The sequence below is a fragment of the Symphalangus syndactylus genome, chromosome 13 (genome assembly GCF_028878055.3).
Source record: "Symphalangus syndactylus isolate Jambi chromosome 13, NHGRI_mSymSyn1-v2.1_pri, whole genome shotgun sequence".
Classification (NCBI taxonomy): domain Eukaryota; kingdom Metazoa; phylum Chordata; class Mammalia; order Primates; family Hylobatidae; genus Symphalangus; species Symphalangus syndactylus.
In genome coordinates this window covers 24440925-24464325 of record NC_072435.2, presented here as the reverse complement: position 1 = coordinate 24464325, position 23401 = coordinate 24440925, and the positions used below count along the sequence as shown (strand labels likewise).

General features: G+C 49.5%; 1 protein-coding gene across 1 annotated transcript in view; it reads left to right on the top strand.

Moving 5' to 3' along the window:
• The first annotated feature begins 13702 nt into the window (after positions 1 to 13702).
• Positions 13703 to 23401, top strand: part of CACNG8 (calcium voltage-gated channel auxiliary subunit gamma 8) — a 32738-nt gene continuing 23039 nt past the window's right edge. The window contains exons 1-2 of the mRNA XM_055238995.2: positions 13703 to 14942; positions 17691 to 18161. Coding sequence (XP_055094970.1) covers positions 17981 to 18161 — 181 coding nt within the window. The 5' untranslated portion in view covers positions 13703 to 14942; positions 17691 to 17980. The remainder of the gene's footprint in view (positions 14943 to 17690; positions 18162 to 23401) is intronic.

Genomic DNA, 23401 nt, shown 5'->3' with positions numbered 1-23401 from the left:
TTATGACCACGTAGAGTACTGTTACTATGACTCGCCTTCCTTCATTGCTTCTTTTAACTTTCCCCCCAAGCCTGCACGGTCAATTTAGTGGCCTCATTTTGCAGATAGGTCCAGAGAGGTGAAGTGACGTATCCAAGATCACACAGGTGCAAATTGGCAGAGCCATTTGCTAAAGCCAAGTTTAGGCCTGGTGCGGTGACTCACGCTTGTAATCCCAGCCCTTTGGGAGGTCAAGCCGGGCAGATCACTTGAGGTCAGCAGTTCGAGACCAGCCTGGCCAACATGGCGAAACCCGGTCTCTACTAAAAACACAAAAAAATTAGCTGGGCACGGTGGCTCACGCCTGTAATCCCAGCTACTTGGGAGGCTGAAGCAGAGAATCCCTTGAACTTGGGAGGTGGAGGCTGCAGTGAGCCGAGTGCACTTCATGCCAGCCTGGGTGACAGAGTGAGACTCCATCTCAAAATAATAATAAAACCAAGTTTATCTGGTTCTGAAGCTCAGGCTTCCTCCCCCTTGCACTAGGCAGTGGTGGGTTTTCCCAATGCTTGGCTCAGTCCCTCTGTTGTGAAATGACTGCTACCATTTACTGCACACCTACCCTGAGCCAGACGCCTTCCTTCCTTACATGATCTCATTAGACATTCACAGCAACCCTGTATGTAGGAATTATCACCCCGTTTTTGCAGGTGAAGGAGGCAGGCTCAGAAAGTGGGTGCCACAATCTGCAGTCTCACCCACTATACTGAGAGACTGAGAACAGCCTAAATGTTTGATAAGCTTATTCTCGCAGCGTATTGTAAAGGAAACACCGTGCCAGATCTTCCCTTCTTTGCCTTGTCTAGATTTGGCTTCTTAAGGATCCATCAGAATAACTTTTGCTATTACAGTCACAACTGTTAACAACCAAGATACATTTATCAGGTCGTCATTAGGGTATGAGACACTGCACTAAGCACTTTAAAAAAAAAAAATAGAGACAGGGTCTCCCTGTGTTGCCCAGGTTGGTCTTGAACTCCTGGGCTCAAGGGATCCTCCTGCCTCGGCCTCCGAAAGTGCTAGAATTACAGGCATGAGCCACCCTACCCAGCCTGCACTAAGTACTTTTGATTTATTAGCTCATTGAATCCTTCCAACCATCCTGTGAATAAGGCATCCCAATTAGCCCCACTTTATAGACGAAGAAACGGAGGCTCAGGGAGATGAGGCCACCCAGCTAGTAAGATGCGGAGGAGAATTCATGCCCAGCCCGTCTGACCTCAGAGCCCACACTCTTAGCTGCTATAATTTACTACTATGGATTTGGTGCAAACTCATTCTGTGACCTTGAGCAAATCTTTTAATCTCTGGGGCTTCAGTTTCTTTTTCTGTAAAAAAATAAAAAAATACTGAGGGCAGTGGTTGGTTTAGAAGGATTCCAAATCCCTCCGGAATAGGGAGGTTGGTGGGGGTAAGTTAGCAGGAAAGAGTTCTGAATCAGCAGGACTGGACTCCCGGAGGGAAATATTCTGAGTCATTCAATAATTTCACAAATTTCTGGAGGTCATGCTTGAGATTCGAGGTGGCAAATCATGTTTCAGCTTCGTTGTCAAAACTGAGTGATTCGTACGGGCTGCTTGGAGACCGGTATTAGAAGGATTCTGAACATCTGCTCAGTGGGAAAGAGTGTCGCCATTGATTGGTGCTGTCTGCCGTGCTGCTCAATTGGTGCTGTCTGCCTTGCCTGCAGGACGGGCTGTGGTGACGCAAATGCTAGATATTTGCTAACACTATGGGGAAGTTAACAACCTAAAATCCTAAGGTTTGTGTTCTTTTAAAAAATCAAGCCAGTTCTTTTGTTTATTAAACTTTGAAAATGGAATACAATCCCACAGTTCAAGATTGGTGAGTTTTTTGTTTTGTTTTAAAGAAATGCTGTGAAAAGTTCCACCTTTGTTTATCCAAAGTAAGTCAGGATGTCCTAACATTCTGAAATCCTCCCCTTCCTGAGGCATTATTAGTTTTTAATGTATAATTTCAGGAATACTCTATGCATATTCAAGCATATATGCATGTGTTTAAATCCACATACAGATGAGTATGTGGTATACACATTTTTATTTTATACATTTATCATGTAATGCACATAGTTCTGTGCCTTCCAGTTTCAAATGAGAATGCATGGGGCTCATTTAGCATGTTATATAACTCTACTGTTTTCCAAGGCTGCTTAATAACAATTGTTTGCATAAATTAATTGCATAATTTATTGAGTGCTTACATGCCAGCCACTTTGTGTTTCAGTCCTAAGCCTTTCACATTCTGTAACCCCAGGAGGTTTGGTACTGTTAGTATCATTCTCACTTTATAAATGAGATCCTGAGACACAGAGAGGGTAATTAGCTTTCTCCTGGTCACACAGCTAGTAAGTGGTCAAGCTAAAATTTGAATCCTGGGAGTCTCCTGTGTCGACGATACTTATCCGCTAAGCTGTATATCTTTGTGTGTGTGTGTGTGTGTGTGTGTGTGTGTGTGTGTGTGTGTGTGTATACTGCCCTCCTTGGCCTCCCAAAGTGCTGGAATTACAGGTGTGGGCCACCATGCCTGGCCCTTTGTGTATATTGAAGCCACCTGGTTCCATCTATTTCTCTCTCTCTCTCTCTCTCTCTATATATATATATATATATATTTTTTTTTTTTTTTGAGATGGAGTCTTGCTCTGTTGTCCAGGCTGGAGTGCAGTGGTGCCATCTTGACTCACTGCAACCTCTGCCTCCTGGATTCGAGCAGTTCTCCTGCCTCAGCCTCCTGAATACCTGGGACTACAGGCACACACTGCCGTGCCTGGCTAATTTTTTGTATTTTAGTAGAGGTGAGGTTTCACCGTGTTGCCCAGGCTGGTTGTGAACTCCTGAGCTCAGGCAATCCACCTGCCTCGGCCTCCCAAAGTGCTGGGATTACAGGCGTGAGCCACTGTGCCCGGCTTTTTTTTTTTTTTTTTTTTTTTTTAAACGAATCTCGCTCTGTTGCCCAGGCTGGAGAGCAGTGGCACAATCTCAGCTCACTGAAACCTCCATCTCCTGGGTTCAAGTGATTCTCCTGCCTCAGCCCCCAGAGTAGCTGGGATTACAGGTACAGGCCACCACTCCCGGCTAATTTTGTATTTTTAGTAGAGACAGGGTTTTGCCATGTTGGACAGGCTGGTCTCAAACTCCTGACCTCAGGTGATCTGCCCTCCTTGGCCTCCCAACGTGCTGGGATTACAGGTGTGGGCCACCATGCCTGGCCCTCTGTGTATATTGAAGCCACCTGGTTCCATCTATTTATCAATGACCTATATCTCCCTATTGCCTTTAGGAGCAAATCTAAGCTCCTCACCTACGTCTTTTGCCAAGAGCACAAGTCTCATCGTGTGCCGCCCCCATTGCTGCCTCCTGCAGACTGAAGTTGTCTTCCCTGCCATTCCCAGCTCCTGTTCTGAGGGTTTCCTGGGTGGTTTCCTTCCGTGGAATCCCCTTCCATCTCTCAGCCATACGGCAAACCCTCTATCCACTCTTTTTTTCTTTCTGAGACAGGGTCTTGCTCTGTCACCCAGGCTGGAGTGCAGTGGTGCAATCTTGGTTCACTGCAGCCTTGACTTCCCAGGCTCAAGCCATCCTCCCACCTCAGCCTCCCCAGTAGCTGAGACCACAGGCAAGCACCACCATCCCCAGCTATTTTTTTGTATTTTTCATGTTGTCCGGGCTGGTCTCAAACTCCTGAGCTCAAGCAATCCGCTGACCTGAGCCTCCCAAAGTGCTGGGATTGCAGGCATGAGCCACTGTGCCGGGTTCTATCCACTCTTGAGATTCAACTTACATGCTCCTTCCACCAGGAAGCCTTCCCTGAGCTCCCAAGCCTGCATCAGGGTCTAGCTAAATGCTTCCACCCTACCCTATACTGCCCCCCTTAGACCACACTGGTTTACAGGATGATATTACCTACCAGCGCTTCTCCAAGTGTGTCCTGGGGAGCCAGGACATCCCTGAGACCCATTTAGGAAGTCCACAAGGCCAAAGGCATTTTTATCGTAATACTAAGCTATTTTCCTTTTTTTCATTCTTATTCTCTCATGAGTGTATAGAGTCTGGAGCCTTCACAGGAAGTAAGGACATGACTGAACGCAGAAGCAGATATGAGACTGACTTTCTTCTGTTGAGTCAAATGTTGAATCGATTTTAAAAAATATAAACCAATATACCATTATATAATTTTTTTATTTTGGAAACTATAGTTATTTTTATTAAAGTAAGTTGCTTATGTAAATATACAATAAGCTGATTATTTTACTTAAATACATATTTTAGATTTTTTTCTCAGTTTGAATTGCAAATATGCAAAATATCGATAGACGTAGCACAAATTTAAAAAGCTCTTTGGGGTCCCCTACGATTTTCTTTTTTTATTTTTATTTTTAGAGACAAGGTCTTGCTCTGTTGCCCAAGCTGAAGTGCAGTGGTGCTATCATAGCTCACTGCAACCTTGAACTCCCAGGTTCAAGCAATCCTCCCATCTCAGCCTCCTGAGTAGCAAAGACTACAGGTGCGCACCACCATGCCCAGCTAGTATTTTAATTTTTTTTTGTAAAGATGGAGTCTCAAACTCATGGCCTCAAATGATCCTCTCACCTTGGTCTCCCAAAGTGTTGGGATTACAAGTTTGAGCCACCAGCTCTCTACAGTTAAGTGTACGGAGGGATCCTGCATTCAAAGGTTTAAATGCTGATGCTGTATGTCACAGAGTTAGTAAGATTTACCTAATTCCTCTAATGACTATGTAGTGGTCCATTGAAGAGAGGTAATTTATTTGAACAATAAACTCATTTTAATTGTGCATTTATTTATGTATTTATTCTTCTTAAATTTTAATTTTTTCTATTTTAAAATTGTTTCTATTTTTATAATAAATTGATTAATTTATTTGAGACGGAGTTTCACTTTTGTCACCCAGGCTAGAGTGCAATGGCGCTATCTCTGTTCACTGCAACCTCCGCCTCCCAGGTTCAAGTGATTCTCTTGTCTCAGCTTCCTGAGTAGCTGGGATTACAGGCATGGGCTACCATGCCCAGCTGATTTTTGTATTTTTAGTGGAGATGGGGTTTCGCCATGTTGGCCAGGCTGGTCTCAAACTCCTGACCTCAGGTGATCTGCCCACTTTGGCCTCCCAAAGTGCTGGGGTTGCAGGAGTGAGCCACTGTGCCTGGCCCTGAAATTTAATACTCAGTCATGATTTAAAAGTTTCAGCATCAGAGAAGGGTATAAAGAAAGTAGCTTTTGGCTGGCCATGGTGACTCACATCTGTAATCCCAGCACTTTGGGAGGCCAAGGCAGGTGGATCACTTGAGGTCAGGAGTTCGAGACCAGCCTGGCCAACATAGTGAAATCCCATGACATAGTCTCTACTAAAAATACAAAATTAGCCGGGCGTGGTGGCGCACGCCTCTACTCCCAGCTACTTGGGAGGCTGAGGCAGGAGAATTGCTTGAACTCCGGGAGGCAGAGGTTACAGTGAGCTGAGATTCAGCCTCTGCAACAAGAGTGAAACTCCGTCTCAAAAAAAAAAAAAAAAAGAAAGAGAAAAAGAAAAAAAAAGAAAAAAGAAAGTAGCTTTCTCTTCACTCTTCTCAATTCCAGCCTCATTTCCCAGAGAGAGTGACTGTTCCCACTTTGTTCCCACTTTCTTCCTTTAGGACAGTGACTCTCAACTGGAAGTCATGTTGCCCCCAGATTGCATTTGGCAATGTCCAGAGATTTTTTTTTTTTTTTTTTTTTGAGATGGAGTCTTGCTCTGTCACCCAGGCTGGAATGCAGTGGCGCAATCTTGGCTCACTGCAAACTCTGCCTCCTGGGTTCACTCCATTCTCCTGCCTCAGCCTCCCGCGTAGCTGGGACTACAGGTGCCCGCCACCACGCCCGACTAATTTTTTGTATTTTTAGTAGAGACGGGGTTTCACCATGTTGGCCAGGATGGTCTCCATCTCCTGACCTCGTGATCCACCCGCCTCGGCCTCCCAAAGTGCTGGGATTACAGGCGTGAGCCACCGCGCCCAGCTGTCCAGAGATATTTTTGGATGTCACAACTCAGGGTTGGGGGGAGTGAGGTGCTACGGGAACCTAGCAAGATCCTGGAATAGACCCTGAAATGTGCAGGAAGGCCACCCATGGCAAAGAATCATCTGGTCTCCGATGTGACTAGTGCGACGGTGATTGACAAAGCCTGTGCCAGACTTTTATCTAGAAATCAATAAATAGAAATATCTTTATGAAGGTATTTCTTTTGCAGCTGGGTGCGGTGGCTTACGCCTGTAATCCCAGCACTTTGGGAGGCCAAAGCAGTTGGATCATGAGGTCAGGAGTTCGAGACCAGCCTGACCAACATGGTGAAACCCTGTCTCTACTAAAAATACAAAAAAAATTAGCTGGCTGGGCCTGGTGGCGGGCACCTGTAACCCCAGCTACTCGGGAGGCTGTGGCAGGAGAATCATTTGAACCCAGGAGGCAGAGGTTGCAGTGAGCCAGGATCATGCCATTGCACTCCAGCCTGGGCAACAGGGCAAGACTCCATCTAAAAAAAAAAAAAAAAAAAAAGATGTTTCTTTTTTTTCTTTTTTGCCTTTATTTTTATGGACACAAATGAGATTTTCCTAAATTGAGTCACCAGCCTGGCCAACATGGTGAAACCCCCACCTCTACTAAAAATACAAAAAATTAGCCGGATGTGGTGGTGGATGCCTGTAATCCTAGCTACTCAGGAAACTGAGGCAGGAGACTCACTTGAACCCGGGAGGTGGAGGTTGCAGTGAGCCAAGATTGTGCTACTGTACTCCAGCCTGGGCAATAAGAGCAAAACTCCGTCTCAAAAAAAAAAAAAATTTTTTTTTGTAGAGTTGGGGGTCTCACTATGTTGCCCAGGCTGGGCTCAAGCAATCCTCCCGCCTCAGCTTCCCAAAGTGCTGGGATTACAGGCATGAGCCACTGCACTCTGCCAGCTGTGATAATCTGCAGGAGATTAGGGACCTCTTTGAGAGTCAGATAAAAGCTACAGACCCCCAGAAAAAAATACTCATACTCACAATACTTTGTACATAATATCAGGGGCTTCAGTGACATCCCGTTAGCTCTGCCAGAATGCCTTGGATGTGTGATTTTGAATCACAGTTCAACAATGGGGAGATCACTAACTGTATCCCTCCTCGCCTTCTACAGATGAGAGAATGAGAGAAGGAAGGTGCAGAGAGAACCAAGGTTTGGATCCGGGTTCCTCAGGGAGGCAAACAAGAGCCGGAGTTGGAACTCCAGCCACCTGGCTCCCTAGCGTTGGAATATTTCCACTTCACCCTGAATGAGGACGTTTAAGAAACGCTGATCGACGCTTCCTGGTACAGCAGGAAGACATGCCACCACCACCACTCTGTTCCTCTTGAGGAAACACAAAGGCCCCAGCTGTTGTTGATGAGAAACACTCGAGCACCTGGGAAAAACCACACACTCAGGATATGAGGCAGGGAGAAGGGTTGGACAGGGACAAGAGGTTGGAACTGGCTGCGTAGAGGGTGGAGACCCTAGAATACGTATCCACTTATTCCCTGACTCATTCGTTTTCTCATTCATTCGTTCATTCATTCATTCATTTGTTCATCATCCGTGGACCGAGGACTCCTGGCCATCAGGGCTGAGCTGGGATCTAGGGGACACGGAAGTAAATCAGACCCGTGCCTGTCCTTGAACAGCTCCTGCACCAGTGCGGAGAAGACCGACCCACATGTCAATCACAATATAGCGTTGCTGTGGCTTTAAGGAGCCAGTGCAGGCAGGGTGGAAGCACTGATGTAGACCCTGATGCAGGCTTGGGAGGTCAGGGAAGGCTTCCTGGAGGAAGGAGCATGTAAGTTGAATCTCAAGCATGGATAGTGCCGGGTGCAGTGGCTCTGTAATCCCAGCATTTTGGGAGGCTGAGGTGGGCGGATTGCTTGAGCTCAGGAGTTTGAGACCAGCCTGGGCAACATGACGAGACCCTGTCTTTACCAAAAATACAAAAAAAAAAAAAAAAAATAGTGGGGTGTGGTGCTTGCCTGTGTCTCAGCTACTGGGGAGGCTGAGGTGGGAGGATGGCTTGAGCCTGGGAAGTCAAGGCTGCAGTGAACCAAGATTGCACCACTGCACTCCAGCCTGGGTGACAGAGCAAGACCCTGTCTCAGGAAGAAAAAAAGAGCGGATAGAGGGTTTGCCATATGGCTGAGAGATGGAAGGGGATTCCACGGAAGGAAACCACCCGGGAAACCCTCAACAGGAAGGAGCTGGGAATGGCGGGAAAGACAACTGCAGTCTGCAGGAGGCAGCAATGGGGGCGGCATACGATGAGACTTGTGCTCTTGCAAAAGGACATAGGTGAGGAGCTTAGATTTACTCCCAAGGGCAATAGGGAGACATAGGAGAATTTTATTTTATTATTATTTTTTGGGAGACAGAGTCTTGCTCTGTTGCCCAGGCTGGAATACAGTGGCACAATCTTGGCTCACTGCAACCTCTGCCTCCCAGGTTTAAGTGATTCTCCTGCCTTAGCCTCCCAGGGAGCTGAGATTACAGGTGTGCGGCACCACACGTGTATTTTTAGTAGAGACGGGGTTTCACCGTGTTGGCCAGGCTGGTCTCGAACCCCTGACCTCAAGTGATCTGCCTGCCTTGGACTCCCAAAGTGCTGGGATTACAGGAGTGAGCCACTGCGCCTGGCGAGCTCTGGGTCTCACAAGGCCGAAGTTAAGATGCCGGCTGGCTGTGTCCTCTGCCGGGGATTTGGCTAGGAAGAGAGCCACTTCCAACCTCCCACAGGTTGAGCAGAATCCATTTCCTTGTAGTTGTTTGACTGAGGTCTCTGTTTTCTAGTTAGAAGTTGCCACTCACTCTCAGGTCTTTGCCATGACAAGACAGTTTGCTTCCTCAAGGTTCTCAGGAGAATCTCCTTTGCTTTGGTTATTTCTGAAGTCTTGATCCTTTCCTAAGAGATCACCTGATTAGGCCAGGCCCACCTGGGATAATTTCTTTTTTAATTAAGTCAACTGATTAGGGACCTTAATTATATTTACAAAATCCCATACCTTGCCATATAATGTCACATAATCATGGGAACAGCATCACCTCCTAGTGACGGGTCTTGTTCACACTCAAGGGAAGGAGATTCTCTCAGGTGTGTACATCAGGGGGTGGGAATCTTGGAGGTTATTTTAAAATTCTGCCTATCGCAGTTGGCAGTGAGGACTGAGGACCTTCTCAAGGGAAGGGATTAGCAAACCTATCTCTCAGTCTGCAGGCTCTAGGTCTCTGGGTCAAGCCCAGCAGAGGTCTTGGCTAATGTGAGATGAATATGTGAGCAAATGTAGAAGTGAGATCTTATAAAAGTCCACAACCTGCTTCCTCTGTGACACCCCTTTTAAGGGGCCTTCCATGAGCTGAAGGAGTGATCAGTGGGTTCAACACTCTTTCTTTCTTTCTTTCTTTCTTTCTTTCTTTCTTTCTTTCTTTCTTTCTTTCTCTCTCTCTCTCTCTCTCTTTCTTTCTTGAGATGGAGTCTCGCTCTGTCACCCAGGCTGGAGTGCAGTGGCATGATCTCGGCTCACAGCAAGCTCCGCGCCTGGGTCCATGCCATTCTCCTGCCTCAGCCTCCCGAGTAGCTGGGACTACAGGCGCCCGCCACCACGCCCGGGTAATTTTTTATATTTTTAGTGGAGATGGGGTTTCACCATTTTAGCCAGGATGGTCTCTATCTCCTGATCTCGTGATCCACCCACCTCAGCCTCCCAAAGTGCCAGGATTACAGGCGTGAGCCACCGCACCCGGCTTTTTTTTTTTTTTTTTTTTTTTTGAGACAGAGTTTCACTCTTGTTGCCCAGGCTGGAGTACAGTGGCATGATCTTGGCTCACTGCAACCTCCATCTCCCACGTTCAAGAGATTCTCCTGCCTCAGCCTCCCAAGTAGCTGGGATTACAGGCATGCACCACCATGCCTAGCTAATTTTTGTATTTTTAGTAGAGACAGGGTTTCACCATGTTGGCCAGCCTGGTCTTGAACTCGCGACCTCAGGTGATCCGCCTGCCTCGGCCTCCCAAAGTGCTGGGATTACAGGTGTGAGCCACCACGCCTGGCAATACTCCCATCTTTCAAAATGAAGTCAAGAGATGCTATCTCATTCCTTAAACTAATTCCACAAGTTCACTGCCAGGTATGTGCCCAAGAGATATGAAAACATATGTCCACACAAAAATGTGCACACAAATGTTCACAGTAGCATTATTCATAGTAGCCAAAATGTGGAAAAAACTCAAATGTTCATTGATACATGAATGGATAAATAAAATGTGGTATCTCCCTCTATACCATGGAATATTATTCTGCCATAAAATGGAATGAAGTACTAACTCACGCTACAACATGGATGAACCTTAAAGACATTACTTACTTAGCCTGAAAGCAGCCAGACACAAAGAACCGTACGTTGTATGATTCAATTTCTATGAAATGTCTAGAATGGGAAAATCTATACAGACAGAAAGTACATTAGTGATTGCCTAGGGCTGGAGTGTGTGCTTAGATTGGGGGTGATGGCTAAGGAGCACACAGTATCTCCTTGGACTAATGAAAATGTTCTAAAAGTGATCTGAAGTTGGTGATTGCACAGCTCTGTACAATTAAAAGCCATTGAATTGTACACTTTAAGTGGGTGAATTGCATGATATGTGAATTCGATCTCAATAAAGCTGTGAAAAAAAGAGATATACTCTTTAGTTGTTGAAATAAATCATGATGTAATCATGCGTCACTTAGTGTCACAAAATTACCAATAGAAGAACTACCACTTGAGGAAGAAGGGAAGGAAAAGTGAGGGATGCATGAATTAATTTGTTATCCATTAGAGAAAAAACACCTATAAATAATGTATAATTTTGATACATCCAAAAGAAATCATTATTTAGGGATGTCAAGGCAAGTAAGAGAAGAAATAGCTAAGAATATTAATAGACAGCCGGGTATGGTGGCTCATGCCTGTAATCCCAGCACTTTGGGAGTCCGAGGCGGGCAGATCATGAGGTCAGGAGATCGAGACCATCCTGGCCAACATGGTGAAACTCCGTCTCTACTAAAAATGTAAAAATTAGCTGGGCATGTTGCTGCATGTCTGTAATCCCAGCTACTTGGGAGGCTGAGGCACAAGAATGGCTTGAACCCGGGAGGCAGAGGTTGCAGTGAGCCGAGATTGCGCCATTGCACTCCAGCCTGGCGACAGAGTGAGACTCCATCTCAAAAAGCAAAAACAAAAGCAAAAACAAGAATGTTAATAGACTTTTCCAATAAGGAACAGGACTTGAGGTGGAACAGGCTAAATTATTTTTATTGTAATCCCTTGTGTACCGTTTGATTTTTTCTTTTTTTTTTTTAAACCATGAGCCTACATTGATTTGACTAGGAAATATATTTTCATTTAAAATAAAATAAAGAGGTTCCCCCCAGTTGCTAATTTGTATAATTTAATAGTTCTCACCAGGGGTGATTTTGTTCCCCAAAGGACATTGAGCAACGTTTGGAGACATTTTTGGTTGTCCCCAAATGCTATTTTTAGGGTGCTATTTGGAGGTGCTATTGGCATCTAGTGGATAGAGGCGAGGAGTACTGCTCAGCATTCTACAATGCGCAGGACAGCCTCCACCACACAAAATTATCCAGCCCAAATGTTGAGAACATTGAGGTTGGGAAACCCTGGCTTTAAAAAATTATCTTCATAGTCATTCTCACCAGTGCAGTTATATCAGCACAGGCTCTGGAATTTGATGTCCTGACCAATTTCCTCCAACACAACTGACCTGTCAACCTCAGTTTTCACATCTTTAAAGTGGGGGCTGCTAACAGAACCCACTTCTTTTGAAGATGGAACCAATGCCCTCAGACTCCTTGGAGTCTATAATATTAAATGTCCGGCTTATTTTTATTTTTATTTTTTCGAGACGGAGTTTCACTCTTGTTGTCCAGGCTGGAGTGCAATGGTTCGATCTCGGCTCACTGCAACCTCCACCTCCCTGGTTCCAGCGACTCTCTTGCCTCAGCCTCCCAAGTAGCTGGGATTACAAGCATGCACCACCATGCCCGGCTAATTTTGTATTTTTAGTAGAGATGGGGGTTTCACCATGTTGGTCAGGCTGGTCTCGAACTCCCAACCTCAGGTGATCCGCCCACCTTGGCCTCTCAAATTGCTGAGATTATAGGCATGAGCCACTGCACCCAGCCTAAATGTCCAGTTTATATTGGTTATCATCATTGTTTGCTGATATATCTCCCCCCGCACCCCCCAGCAAAAGAGCAGAAAATAAACAACTTTCCTCAAACGAATGAATTCCAGGCCCCTTCCCTTGGGGGCTGTGTTTCTTTGCTTCTAAACCAGGAGTGTTGGAATGCATGTCTAAACTTTCTCCCATGGGGCAGGGTGAGAATTAAGTGAAACGACCTAAAGAAATTTCAGTAGAAAATGTGAGATGCTGGGTACTGAAAGATATCTCCCCTCCAAAAGAAGGGATCAGCAGGTGCAAACACTAGGTAAATAGATGTAGGGAACACAGGTTATTCCTGTTTCTGCCAGCCCCCAGGAGGGAGCAGTAAAGGTGTGTTGGGTTAAATGACTATGAATTTCACCTGTTGTTGGCCGCCCTCCACCCCTACAACCCCTATTGTCTCAGAGCCTCGGGTTATTCCTGGATAATATAGGAACATTGGTGCCCACACTGCAAAGATTCTGTAAGAATTCCGTAAGACAGTGAAGCATGCCCACAGCCTTCAATCAGCCATGGCTAGTTCTTAGTTTCTGATAACATTTGTAGAGGATCAGGTCTTGAGTAAACGGCTTGCCTAGTGCCACGTGCAAGCCCACTTTCCATCCGCGTTCTCACTTGGTTGGAGGCAGCTTCTGTGCCCTTTATAACCAGGAGCAACTGAGTATAGAGGAGAAGAAGTGTTTTGTCCAAGGTCACACGATGCCTAGGGGGCACCCGTGAAATTTGGACCCAGGACCTAACTTTCAGACTCTCATCTCAGACTTTCCACCTCCAATTGTTCCACTCCCCCAACCTACTAGCTAGTTCTAGAATGGACAGATCCATGCTTCTCAAAACGGTTGCATAGACCCCTACCCAGTCCCAGACAAGTTCCTTTAAGACATATTTGCACCCAAGCTTTTGGCATTTGACTCTCCTTCCCAGCCCCAGCCCCATCTCGGGGGCATCTAACTCCACCCCTTCTTCCCCATCAGGTTTGAACTAGGGGAGGGGAGGGGGATGAGAAGAGAAAAGAAAAAATTGTTGGTGAAAGTCAGAAGGCTTGTTAACGTTGTAAGTTTAATATTGTTTTATTTGGGGTGGAGGGGGGGAATCTTTGCCCTCGCCACTTGGAGGAGGAGCGGTGGGAAGACCCCGGGAAGTTGCGCTTTCCCTTGGATTTTGGGAAAGGGGAGCATTCCTGGGGTCCTTTTGAAAAGGCCCTCCCCTCATTTCCGGCCGCCGCTGCCAGCCTTGGCTGGGCGCCTGGATCCTGTTGCTATGACGACAGGAAGAGGCGGTGGCGGCGGCAAGCGATGCTGAAGAGAGATGGAGGCTAGTGGGGGTGGGGGTGGTGGCATTGGAATGGGGGAGGGGGCAGGGATCCGGGGCTGGGGACGCGGGAGGGGGCGGGGGCAGGGGTATCCTTCATCTCTGACCTCCTCGGGGCATCTCAGCCTGACCCCTCTCCCGTTATTTTCTCCGGGCTTCCTTCGGGTGCCTCCCCAGTCTCTGTTTCTCTGGATCTCTCTCTCTTCCTGTCTCAGTCCCTCTCCGTCTGTCTCTCTCTGGGTCTCCCTCTTCTTTTCCTGCACTTGCCTTTCTTTCCCCAGGTACCTTCTGCCATCCAGGCCCTTCTACCCTCCATTTCTTTCATTTACTATCTTGCTCCCCCGCTCCCTCTCCGCACCTTCTTCTCTCTTTAAAGCTTCCTTCTCTCTAGCAAGAGCTTGCCCCCATCCCCAATTTCTCTCCCTCCCCGCTCTCCGTTTCATTCCCTCTCCCCCCCTCTCCCCCATCCTCTCAGTCTCTCTCTTTCTGTCTGTCTCTCCCCATCTGTCCCTCCTCCCTCCTCTCTGGATGACTCTCTCCCTCTCTCTTCTTTCCTTCTGTTTCCCAGATCCTGACCCCCCTCCCAACTTACCCCAGCCCTCCCCCACCCCCCTCCCCCCAGCCCCTGGGTTCCTCTCTTTGGGTCTCTGTCCCTGTCCCCTTCTCTCTCTGGATATTTCTCTGTGTGTATCTCTCCAACTTCCTTCTGCTTCCAGCCGCTGCCTCCCCCAAATTTCTCCCTCCCCCATTTCTGTTTCGCGGTCTCTGGGTCTCTCTCTTTCCGTTTCTCCTCGTCTCTCTCTGTCTCTCTCCCTCCCTCTCTGGATCTCTCTCTCTTCTTCTCCGGCTTCCTTCTGCCACTCGACCCTGCCCCCCTCTTTCCCTTCCCCCATCCATCTCCTCTCCGAGGCTCCCCATCCCTCAGCAGCTCCCCTCCCCCTCCCTCCCTACTCCCTCCCTCTCGTCCTCCAGCTCCGCACTTTACCCAGCGACACGAGAACCAAATTGTCTCCTCACCTTTTTTTTTATATATATATATCCCGACCCTCACTCCCTTGGGGCCCAGGCTCAGAGCTGCCCCTCAGCCCCAGCCTGGCCTCAGCACCCCCATTCTCCATACGCCTCCTCATCTCCACCCCCCCCCCCCGAACCAGGTCGGACGCCTGGGTCCCTCACTGCTGGGGGAGGGGGAAGCAGCGAGAATTGGGAGCCAAAAGGTTTTTCTGGGGGGGGTGCCAACAGGGGAGGCTGGACGTCCCCTCCTCCGTGCATCGGAGAGTTGACCTATCATTAACAGAGGTGAGACAGATCTTTTTATTAATCGGAGGTGGGTGGAGGTAGAATTAATGTTCTGTGACCCCCCCCCCCCCGCCGAATTCTGGAGAAAAGAGCTGGTCCCCTTCCTAAGGAGAAAGGAGAGTGACCCCCTCATATCCGGAAGCTTTAGAATTGGGGGTCCCAGCTCTCTTCTCCCTGGCATCTGCTGAACGATGGACTAAGAGTCCCTAAAACCAGATTGTCCCCCAAATTGACAAAATGAAAAGATCTTCAAATCTTTTTTTTGGACGGAAGGAGAATTTCCCTCCTTTCCCTCCTCTTCCCTTCCCTCTTATCCCAGGTTGTTAGGGGCCTGGGGTCACAGGCCCACTGAAAGCAGAAATCTGTTAAGACAGGGTAGGTGGCCCTGCTGGTGGTGAGGGGGCACCAATTCGGGGAGAAGAGGCCAAGAGATCAAGAAGAGAGGAAACTCGGCATGCGGACAGAAAAGAGAGGAAGGGGCAGGCGCCCAGGCCGGGAGGCTGGAGGATGCCCCGTCCAGCGGGCTGCTGAACTGTGGCCTGAGGAAGGGCTGTGTGTGGGCAGACGGGAGTTGAGGTGGGGGAGGGAACACAACGTGTGGGGCACTAGGCCCAGTTGCCATGGAGACACCCCCCATAGACAACCTTTTTCCACAGCCCCTCCTGGGGGCAGCCCCAGTCTGAGGCCAGCTGATGGGGGGCAGTGGAGACAGGGAAGCAATCAGGAGGCCAAGGTCACCCTGTACTGGGACCTAGGTTCTGGTTTTTGTTTTGTTTTTTTAATTCCCCCTTCGTCTAAGGTTTCCAGGCTCTTAACTATAGTGGGTTTGGGGGAAGAAGTTGAAGAAGCAGTGTGGAAGCAAGTAAGGAGTACATCCCCCAGAGGACAGTTGGGATGGGGAAGACAGGCAGGGCTGGGGGCATGGTGGTCGGGGGAGAACGTGGAAGAGAGAAATGAAGGAGCCACGGGGCAGCGGGTGCAGGCTGGGAAAGTATTCCTAATTGAAAAGAGAGTTGTAGTCTTGTGGATCACATTTTTCGGAGGGACACAGTCTACTGGGGGGCTGTTTCTGCATGTGGAAGAAGATGAGGGGCTACTGTGTGTGTTCCTGTACAGGTGAAGTCGTAGAGGGGAGTACTGGGGGGCGTTCCCAAGAAGGGAAGCCTGTGGGGGCCTGCGGAGGGGATTTTCCGGGGCAGAGGAGAAGCTGGGAGCTTTAGTGGTGGATCAAGAGGAAGTGAGTCAAGGGAATTCTATATGATGGGAGAGAAGTTGGGGAGGATGCTTCCTGGTACATTGAAGAGAGAGTGAGGTTCAAAGTGAGTTGGGGGGATCTCGAGTTGGGGGAAAGACTGTGCTGAAGATCCCGTGTGATGATGAAGGGCTACGAGGAGGGGATTTGGAGGCAGTGGGAGCTGCTGTGAGTGCAGAGGGGCGGGTGGGTGGTACAGTGTGCCCCCTGCTATGGGAGTACAGGGCAGAGATTGGAATGGTCCTGAATGGACAGACATTTGGGGTCTGGAGGAAGCCATTCTTGCGAGTAGAAAATGCCGTGGAACTCATGGAGGAAATTTTTCTTAATGGAGGAGAAAACGATGGTTATGATATGAGTTCGTTTAAGTTGTAGGGGGGGTGGGGGGGAAATTCGGAAGACTCTTCTAAAGCAAAAGAGAGAGTGGGGGTTTTCCTGGAGTAAAGGCATAGTATGGGGTGGGGAGTGAGTGGCTTGTGGGGAGACAGTGGGGGCTGTGAGAGGGAATGGGCTGGAGATGGGGGGGGCATCTTGCAAACCAGTGGGTCTGATGTTGGGTGCATTAGAATTCCCCAGGGAGCTTTTAAAAACTTAGATGCCCAGGCCGCACTGCAGACCAACCATGTGGGACGTTCTCAGGTGGGACTCAAACATCCGAATTGTTAAGGTCCTCGGGTGATTTCAAGGCGTGTTGGAGGCCGCCCAAGTCAGGAAGGGGGCTTCCAGGGAGAGGAGACTGACTGAGGGTGGCTGGTGATTCTGAGTTGCACGAACTGTGAGGGCCAGCTGGGATTCTCTTTTTCTTTTTCTTCTTCTTTTAATTTTTCCTTTTTAGTTGAAGAGAGATTGAGAGATTTATTTTTCCTAAGGAGAGGAAATTGTGGGGGACCATTTGGAGTGATGGAATGACAAAAGCCAGACCGGAGGGGGCTCGCGGAGGTTACTCCCGCAGAAGTGGTGCTGCTCGGGCTTCTTAAGTTGTGGAGGCGCTCAGGGAAAAGTTGGGGAGACAGGGAAGGGTTCTGGCAGGTGGAGAGGTGGGGCTTGCAGGGGAAGAGTGGGGAGAACTGGTGGGAACCGAATGGTGATGGGGCAGGGGTCTCTAAGGAAGGAAGAACGCGACAGGGGCTCCTGGGGAGCAGGAGGCGTGGGGCTTGGCATCATGGGGGGCGGTGGCTTCCCATGCGGTGAGGACCGTGGAGCCCACTGGGGGCGAGGGCTGTGAGTGTGAGCGGTGGTGGGGACTCCTCTGAGTGGGGTTAGTGGGATGGTGGGATGACTCTTGGGCGGAAGGCAAGAGTGGAGAGAGATTTTATTTTATTTTATTTATTTATTATTATTATTTTTTTTTTTGAGAAAGGGAAGCAGTGGAGCCCCGAGTGGAAGGAGTTTCTGGAGCTGAGGCAGGGATTTTAGGGGGAGGGGGCGGGGACTGGGGGAGGTACCTGTGCCTTCTTCTCCTCTAATGCGAGATCTCGCTCCTTGCCCTCCACCAGCCGCCGACCATGGCCGCGCTCTGACCCCCTCCCCGGCCGCAGCCTCCTCCTCGCCGCCCCCTCCCCAGCCCCGCCGGCCCCGGGCCCCCCCGCTTCTGCCTGCGCTGTGACCCCCCCCAGCCGCCGGCACGGCCCCGCCCCCGCTGCCCCGGTGGTGGCCCACGGCCCCCCGGCTGCCCGTGGTCAAACTGGAGTCGCTGAAGCGCTGGAACGAAGAGCGGGGCCTCTGGTGCGAGAAGAGGGTGCAGGTGCTGCTGACGACGGTGGGCGCCTTCGCCGCCTTCGGCCTCATGACCATCGCCATCAGCACCGACTACTGGCTCTACACGCGCGCCCTCATCTGCAACACCACCAACCTCACGGCCGGCGGCGACGACGGGACCCCCCACCGCGGGGGCGGCGGCGCCTCGGAGAAGAAGGACCCCGGCGGCCTCACGCACTCGGGCCTCTGGAGGATCTGCTGCCTGGAAGGTAGGGTGCGGGCGGCCCTCCCCGCAGCCCCCGCCGCTCCCCTCCGAGAGACCCTGAGCCTCCCAGGGCTGCCTGTCCCTGATCCTGGGGCCCCCTCGGGCACCCCTCTTCCTCTGCCAGAGGGGCTTCTGCGCCTTCCCACTCGCGCCCCTGACCTCCTCTCCCTTCCCACTCCTCCCTGCGTCCTGGCACCCTGCGGAATTCCTCGGCCTGGTCCCTCTGCAGCCCCTCTGCCTCTCCGCTGAACCCCCTTATCCTATCTTTCCGTAGTCCGTGTCTCCTCCGCTGCCCCATCACAACCCTGCGTCTTCCCTCTCTCCAGTACCTGGGGCTCCTCCTGTTTCATTTCTTCCACTCTGCCCTGTGCCTTTTCTCGTTTTTTTTTTGTTTTTGTTTTTTTTGTTTTTGTTTTTTGACAAGATCTCACTCTGTCACCCAGGCTGGAGTACAGTGGCACAATCACAGCTCACTGCAGCCTCGAACCCCTGGGCTCAAGCTATCCTCCCACCTCTGCCTCCTGAGTAGCTGGGACCACAGGCGTGAGCCACTGTGCCCAGCTAATTTTTTTCATTATTTGTAGAGATGAGGTCTCCTGTTGCCCAGGCTGGTCTGGAGCTCCTGAGCTCAAGAGATCCTCCTGCCTCGGCCTCCAAAGTGCTGGGATGACGGGCATGAGCCACCGCACCCAGCAGCCTCTTTCTCCCTCTTTCCCCTCAGTTCATCTTGACCCTGCTCCTCCGCTCCACCTGCCCCTTCATTTCCTCTCCCTCGTGCCCCGTGACATGTTCCCCAGTCCTCGGAATTCCCCTGCCTTTCCCGCCCACTTTCATGGCCCAGTCTCTGTGTCTTTCCCCTTCTCTTTGGCTGCTGCTCCCCTGAAACTTCGTACCTTAACTTGCCCTCACTCATGACCTTCTCTCTTTTCTGCCTTGTGCTTCTCTTCCTGTACATCTTTCTCTCCCCATCAGTGCCACCTCCCACGTCTCTCCCACCAGGATGCCCTCCAACTTCCCTTCCTGGTCCTTTTGTCCTTTTTCCTTTAGTGGGCTCCACTCCCTCTTCCTCCACTCCTGCCTTCTTTGACGTCGTCCTGACTCGATGCCTCACGCCTTTGCGTTAAGGCTCCTCGTTCCTGCCCCTGCTACCTCCTCGGATCTTCGTCTTGGTTCTTTTCCTCTGTCCTGTTCTCCCTCTCACAGCTTCTCTCCTAGCTCAGCTCCCTGGCTCTCGGCTCCCCCACTTCTCCAAGACTCCTGCCCTCTGCTGCGTCAACCCCTTCTCTCTCCCACTCTTGGCATGAGTATTTCTTTCCTGAGTATCACAGAGCTGCGGGGCTGGGAAGCAGGAGTCCTGGGTGCCAGTCCTGCTGCATATCTGCCCCGTTGTGTGACCACTATCTTCCCCCCGTGCACCCCAGCCTCACAGCCCTTGTCTGCAACGTGAAGGAGTGGAACCAGCCATCCTGATGCCTCATTTGGCCAAAACATTGAAATCTCTTGCTTCTCTTTTTCATCCCCCTCTATTTCCTCTGCCCCTTCTTCCTCTGTTTTGCTGAGTGTTCACGACAAGCCAGGAACGTTATCTCATTTAATCCTATGAGGTGGGCAACCACCTCCCTGTTGGGGATGGGTAAACTGAGGCTCAGAGAAGTGGAGTCACTTGCCCAAGGTCACCTAGCTGGGAAAGGGGCAGAGCCAAGAGCAGAACTCGAATCCCATGGATGGGATTCGCAGATGCGCTCTGTCTAGTGTACAAAGTGTTTAAAACTGAAAGCAAAATCTGAATCCATTGCCAACAGTTAAAAATAGGGAGGCTTCCTATTGTAGTTCTGATTTCCGGCTTCTTCTGAGCTAGCGGAAGATCTAGCACAAGCCTCTGTTCTACCCTGACCACGATGGGCCGGATCTGAGCAGCAGCTGGGGGGTCTCCGTTTCCCCACAGTCACCTCCATCCGCTCCATATTGCCTCCCATTCCTCCCACGGCTCTCGTGATGTTATTTGTCTCTCCTGTGGAAGTTTGAGTTCATGTCCGTTCACTGGTCTGACTAAGTACCAGGCATAGAGCCAAGTGTGAGGGCTCGCATCATGGAACCCCTAGGACAGCACGTGGCATCTAGTAGGGATGTCATTCATTCATTCACTCATTCAACGTCCCATTTTTATTGAGTTTATATTATGTGCCAGGCATTGTTCTGGATTCTGGGGCTGCAGCAGCAGAAAACAAACAGACAAAACCTCCCGTCGTTATATATCTTCTATTCTAAGGGAGAGACAGATAATGATGGAGGTAAAGTCAACCTTCAGGGTGTTAGATAGAAGTGAGTGCTAAGGAGGACAAGGAGTTGGGGGAGGGGATGGGAGGTGTCAGGGATCCCTGTGGGAAGTGGATAAGGAATCTAGGAAAAGCTTCCCCGAGCAGGTGACATTTGATTGCAGGTCTGAAGGAAGTAAGAGATGGAGGAAAGTGCTTCAGACTGTAGGAATAGCAGGCGCAGAGGCCCTGAGGTGGGAGTGTGGCTGTGTGTTGATCAAGCCAGTGGGAGGTCAGTGTGGCCGGGGCAGAGTGGGTGGCGGGGAACGTAGTAGGAGGAGGTGCAGTCGTAGGGCTATCAGGGTCCCCATCCCACAGGTTCTGTTTTTTTTTTAATTATTTTATTTATTTATTTATTGAAACAGAGTCTTGCTTTGTCACCCAAGCTGTAGTGCAGTGGCGTGATCTTGGCTTACTGCAACTTCGGCCTCCTGGGTTCAAGCGATTCTCGTACCTCAGCCTCCCGAGTAGCTGGAATCACAGGTGTGCACGATCACGCCCGGCTAATTTTTGTATTTTTAGTAGAGATGGGGTTTTACCATGTTGGCCAGGCTGGTCTTGAACTTCTGACCTCAAGTGATTGGCCCGCCTAGGCCTCCCAAAGTGCTGGGATTACAGATGTGAGCCACCATGCCTGGCCAGATTCTGTGTGTGTGTGTGTGTGTGTGTGTGTGTGTGTGTGTGTGTGTGTCTGTGTGTTTCTTTTTTTGTTTTAGGCAGGGTTTTGCTCTGTCACCCAGGCTGGCGTGCAATGGTAAGACCATAGCCCACTGCAGCCTTGAACTCCTAAACCCAAGCCGTCCTCTTGCCTCAGCCTCCCAAATAGCTAGAACTACAGGCATGTGCCCCCATTTTTTGTAGACACAGGGTCTCACTATATTGCCCCGGCTGGTCTCAAACTCCTGGGCTCAAGCAATCCTCCTGCCTCAGCCTCCCGATGTATTGGGATTACAGGTGTAAGCCACTGCATCTGGCCTCACAGCTTCTTATACATCCCAGAAAGCACTTTGCTTTAGATTCGGAGATGGGAGCCGTTGAAGGTTCTTGAGCAGAGGAGTCACATGAGCTGACTTACATTTTTGCAGTATGTTTCTTGCTGCTGTGTTAACAAATGACCGAGGGGAAGGCAAATGAGACAACAAGAGGCTTATCTAGGGTGGGGGCAGTAGGGTTTGGGAAGTTGTTTGAATTTTTAGTATATTCTGGAGCTACCGTGGGCAGGAATTGCTGATGGAGCAGTTGTAGGATATGAGAGAGAAGAGCCAGGGGCGTCTCCAAAGCAGGGTTTTTCCACCGCAGCACGGTTGATATTTTGGGGTGGCTAATTCTGTGTGGAGGGGCCGTCCTGTGCATTGTAGGATGCTGAGCAACAGCCTTGATCTCTCCCACTAGGTTGCCAGCAGTGCCCTTCCCAGTCGTGACAACCAAAATTGTAAATTGTGTCTAAACATTGTCAGCTGTCTCCTGGGGGATAAAATCGCCCTCAGTTGAGAATCACCGCTCTAAAGCTTTGGCCCGAGCTCCTGAGAATAGGGGAACCATTCATAAGATGAAACAGCAGCTGTTTTATTTATTTTCTCTTATCAAATTTATTATGAAGGAGAGGGATCATGGGCTCAGTTTTGGGCATGTTAAATTTACGATGCCCATTAACAGATAACATGTGGACAGAGGTCAGCACAGTGAAGGTCCTATAAAGTGCCATATAGTAAAGATTTCAGGCTTTGTGGAGCAGTCTCTATCACAACCACTCATGAAAACGACCGAAACAGTCTATAAGTAAGTGAGTGTGGCTGTGTTCCAATGAGACTTCATTTATGGACACTAAAATCTGAATTTCACCGGGCGCAGTGGCTCACACCTGTAATCCCAGCACTTTGGGAGGCCAAAGTAGGTGGATCACCTGAGGTCAGGAGTTCAAGACCAGCCTGGCCAACATGGTGAAAACCCGTCTCTACTAAAAATACAAAAATTAGCCAGGCGTGGTGGCACACGCCTGTAGTTGCAGCTACTTGGTAGGCTGAGGCAGGAGAATCACTTGAACCCAGGAAGTGGAGGTTGCAGTGAGCCGAGATCGCGTCACTGCGCTCCAGCCTGGGCAACAGAGAGAGACTCCAAGAAAAAAAAAACATGCCACAAAATCATCTTCTTCTTTGACATTTTCTCAATCATTAAAAACACGTAAAACTCATTCTTAGCGGATTTGGCCTGTGAGCCATAGTTTGCTGACCACTGATTCAGGTTGTTAAAGATATGATATATGAGGCCAGAGACTGGGCTGGAGATATCAATTTGAGGGGCATCATCATATAGATGAATTAGATGGATGGAATCACTTAGAGAAGAGACAGCTGGGTGCAGTGGCTCACACCTATAATCTCAGCACTTTGGGAGGCCAAGGCAGGAAGATCACTTGAGCCCAGGAGTTGGAGACCAGCCTGGAGAAAATAGCGAGACCTTGTCTCTACAAATAATTTAAAAATTAGCTGGAAGTGCTGGTGCGTGCCTGTGGTCCCAGCTACGCAGGAGGCGTAGGTGGGAGGATTGTTTACACCCAGGAAGTCAAGGCTAAAGTGAGCCATGATTGCACCACTGCACTCCAGTCTGGGCGACAGGGCAAGACCCCATCTCAAAAAAAAAAAAAAAAAAAAAAGAGAGAAGAGACCAGAACAAATGATAAAATGTCATTATGTCATTGAAGGCTTAAGCCTTCGGCCAGTCCACTATTAAAATGTGAGGGAGATGGCCGGGCGCGGTGGCTCACGCCCGTAATTCCAGCACTTTGGGAGGCTGAGACAGGCGGATCACGAGGTCAGGAGTTCAAGACCAGCCTGACCAACATGGTGAAACCCTGTCTCTACTAAAAATACAAAAATTAGCCAGGCATGGTGGCATGTGCCTGTCATCCCAGCTACTCGGGAGGCTGAGG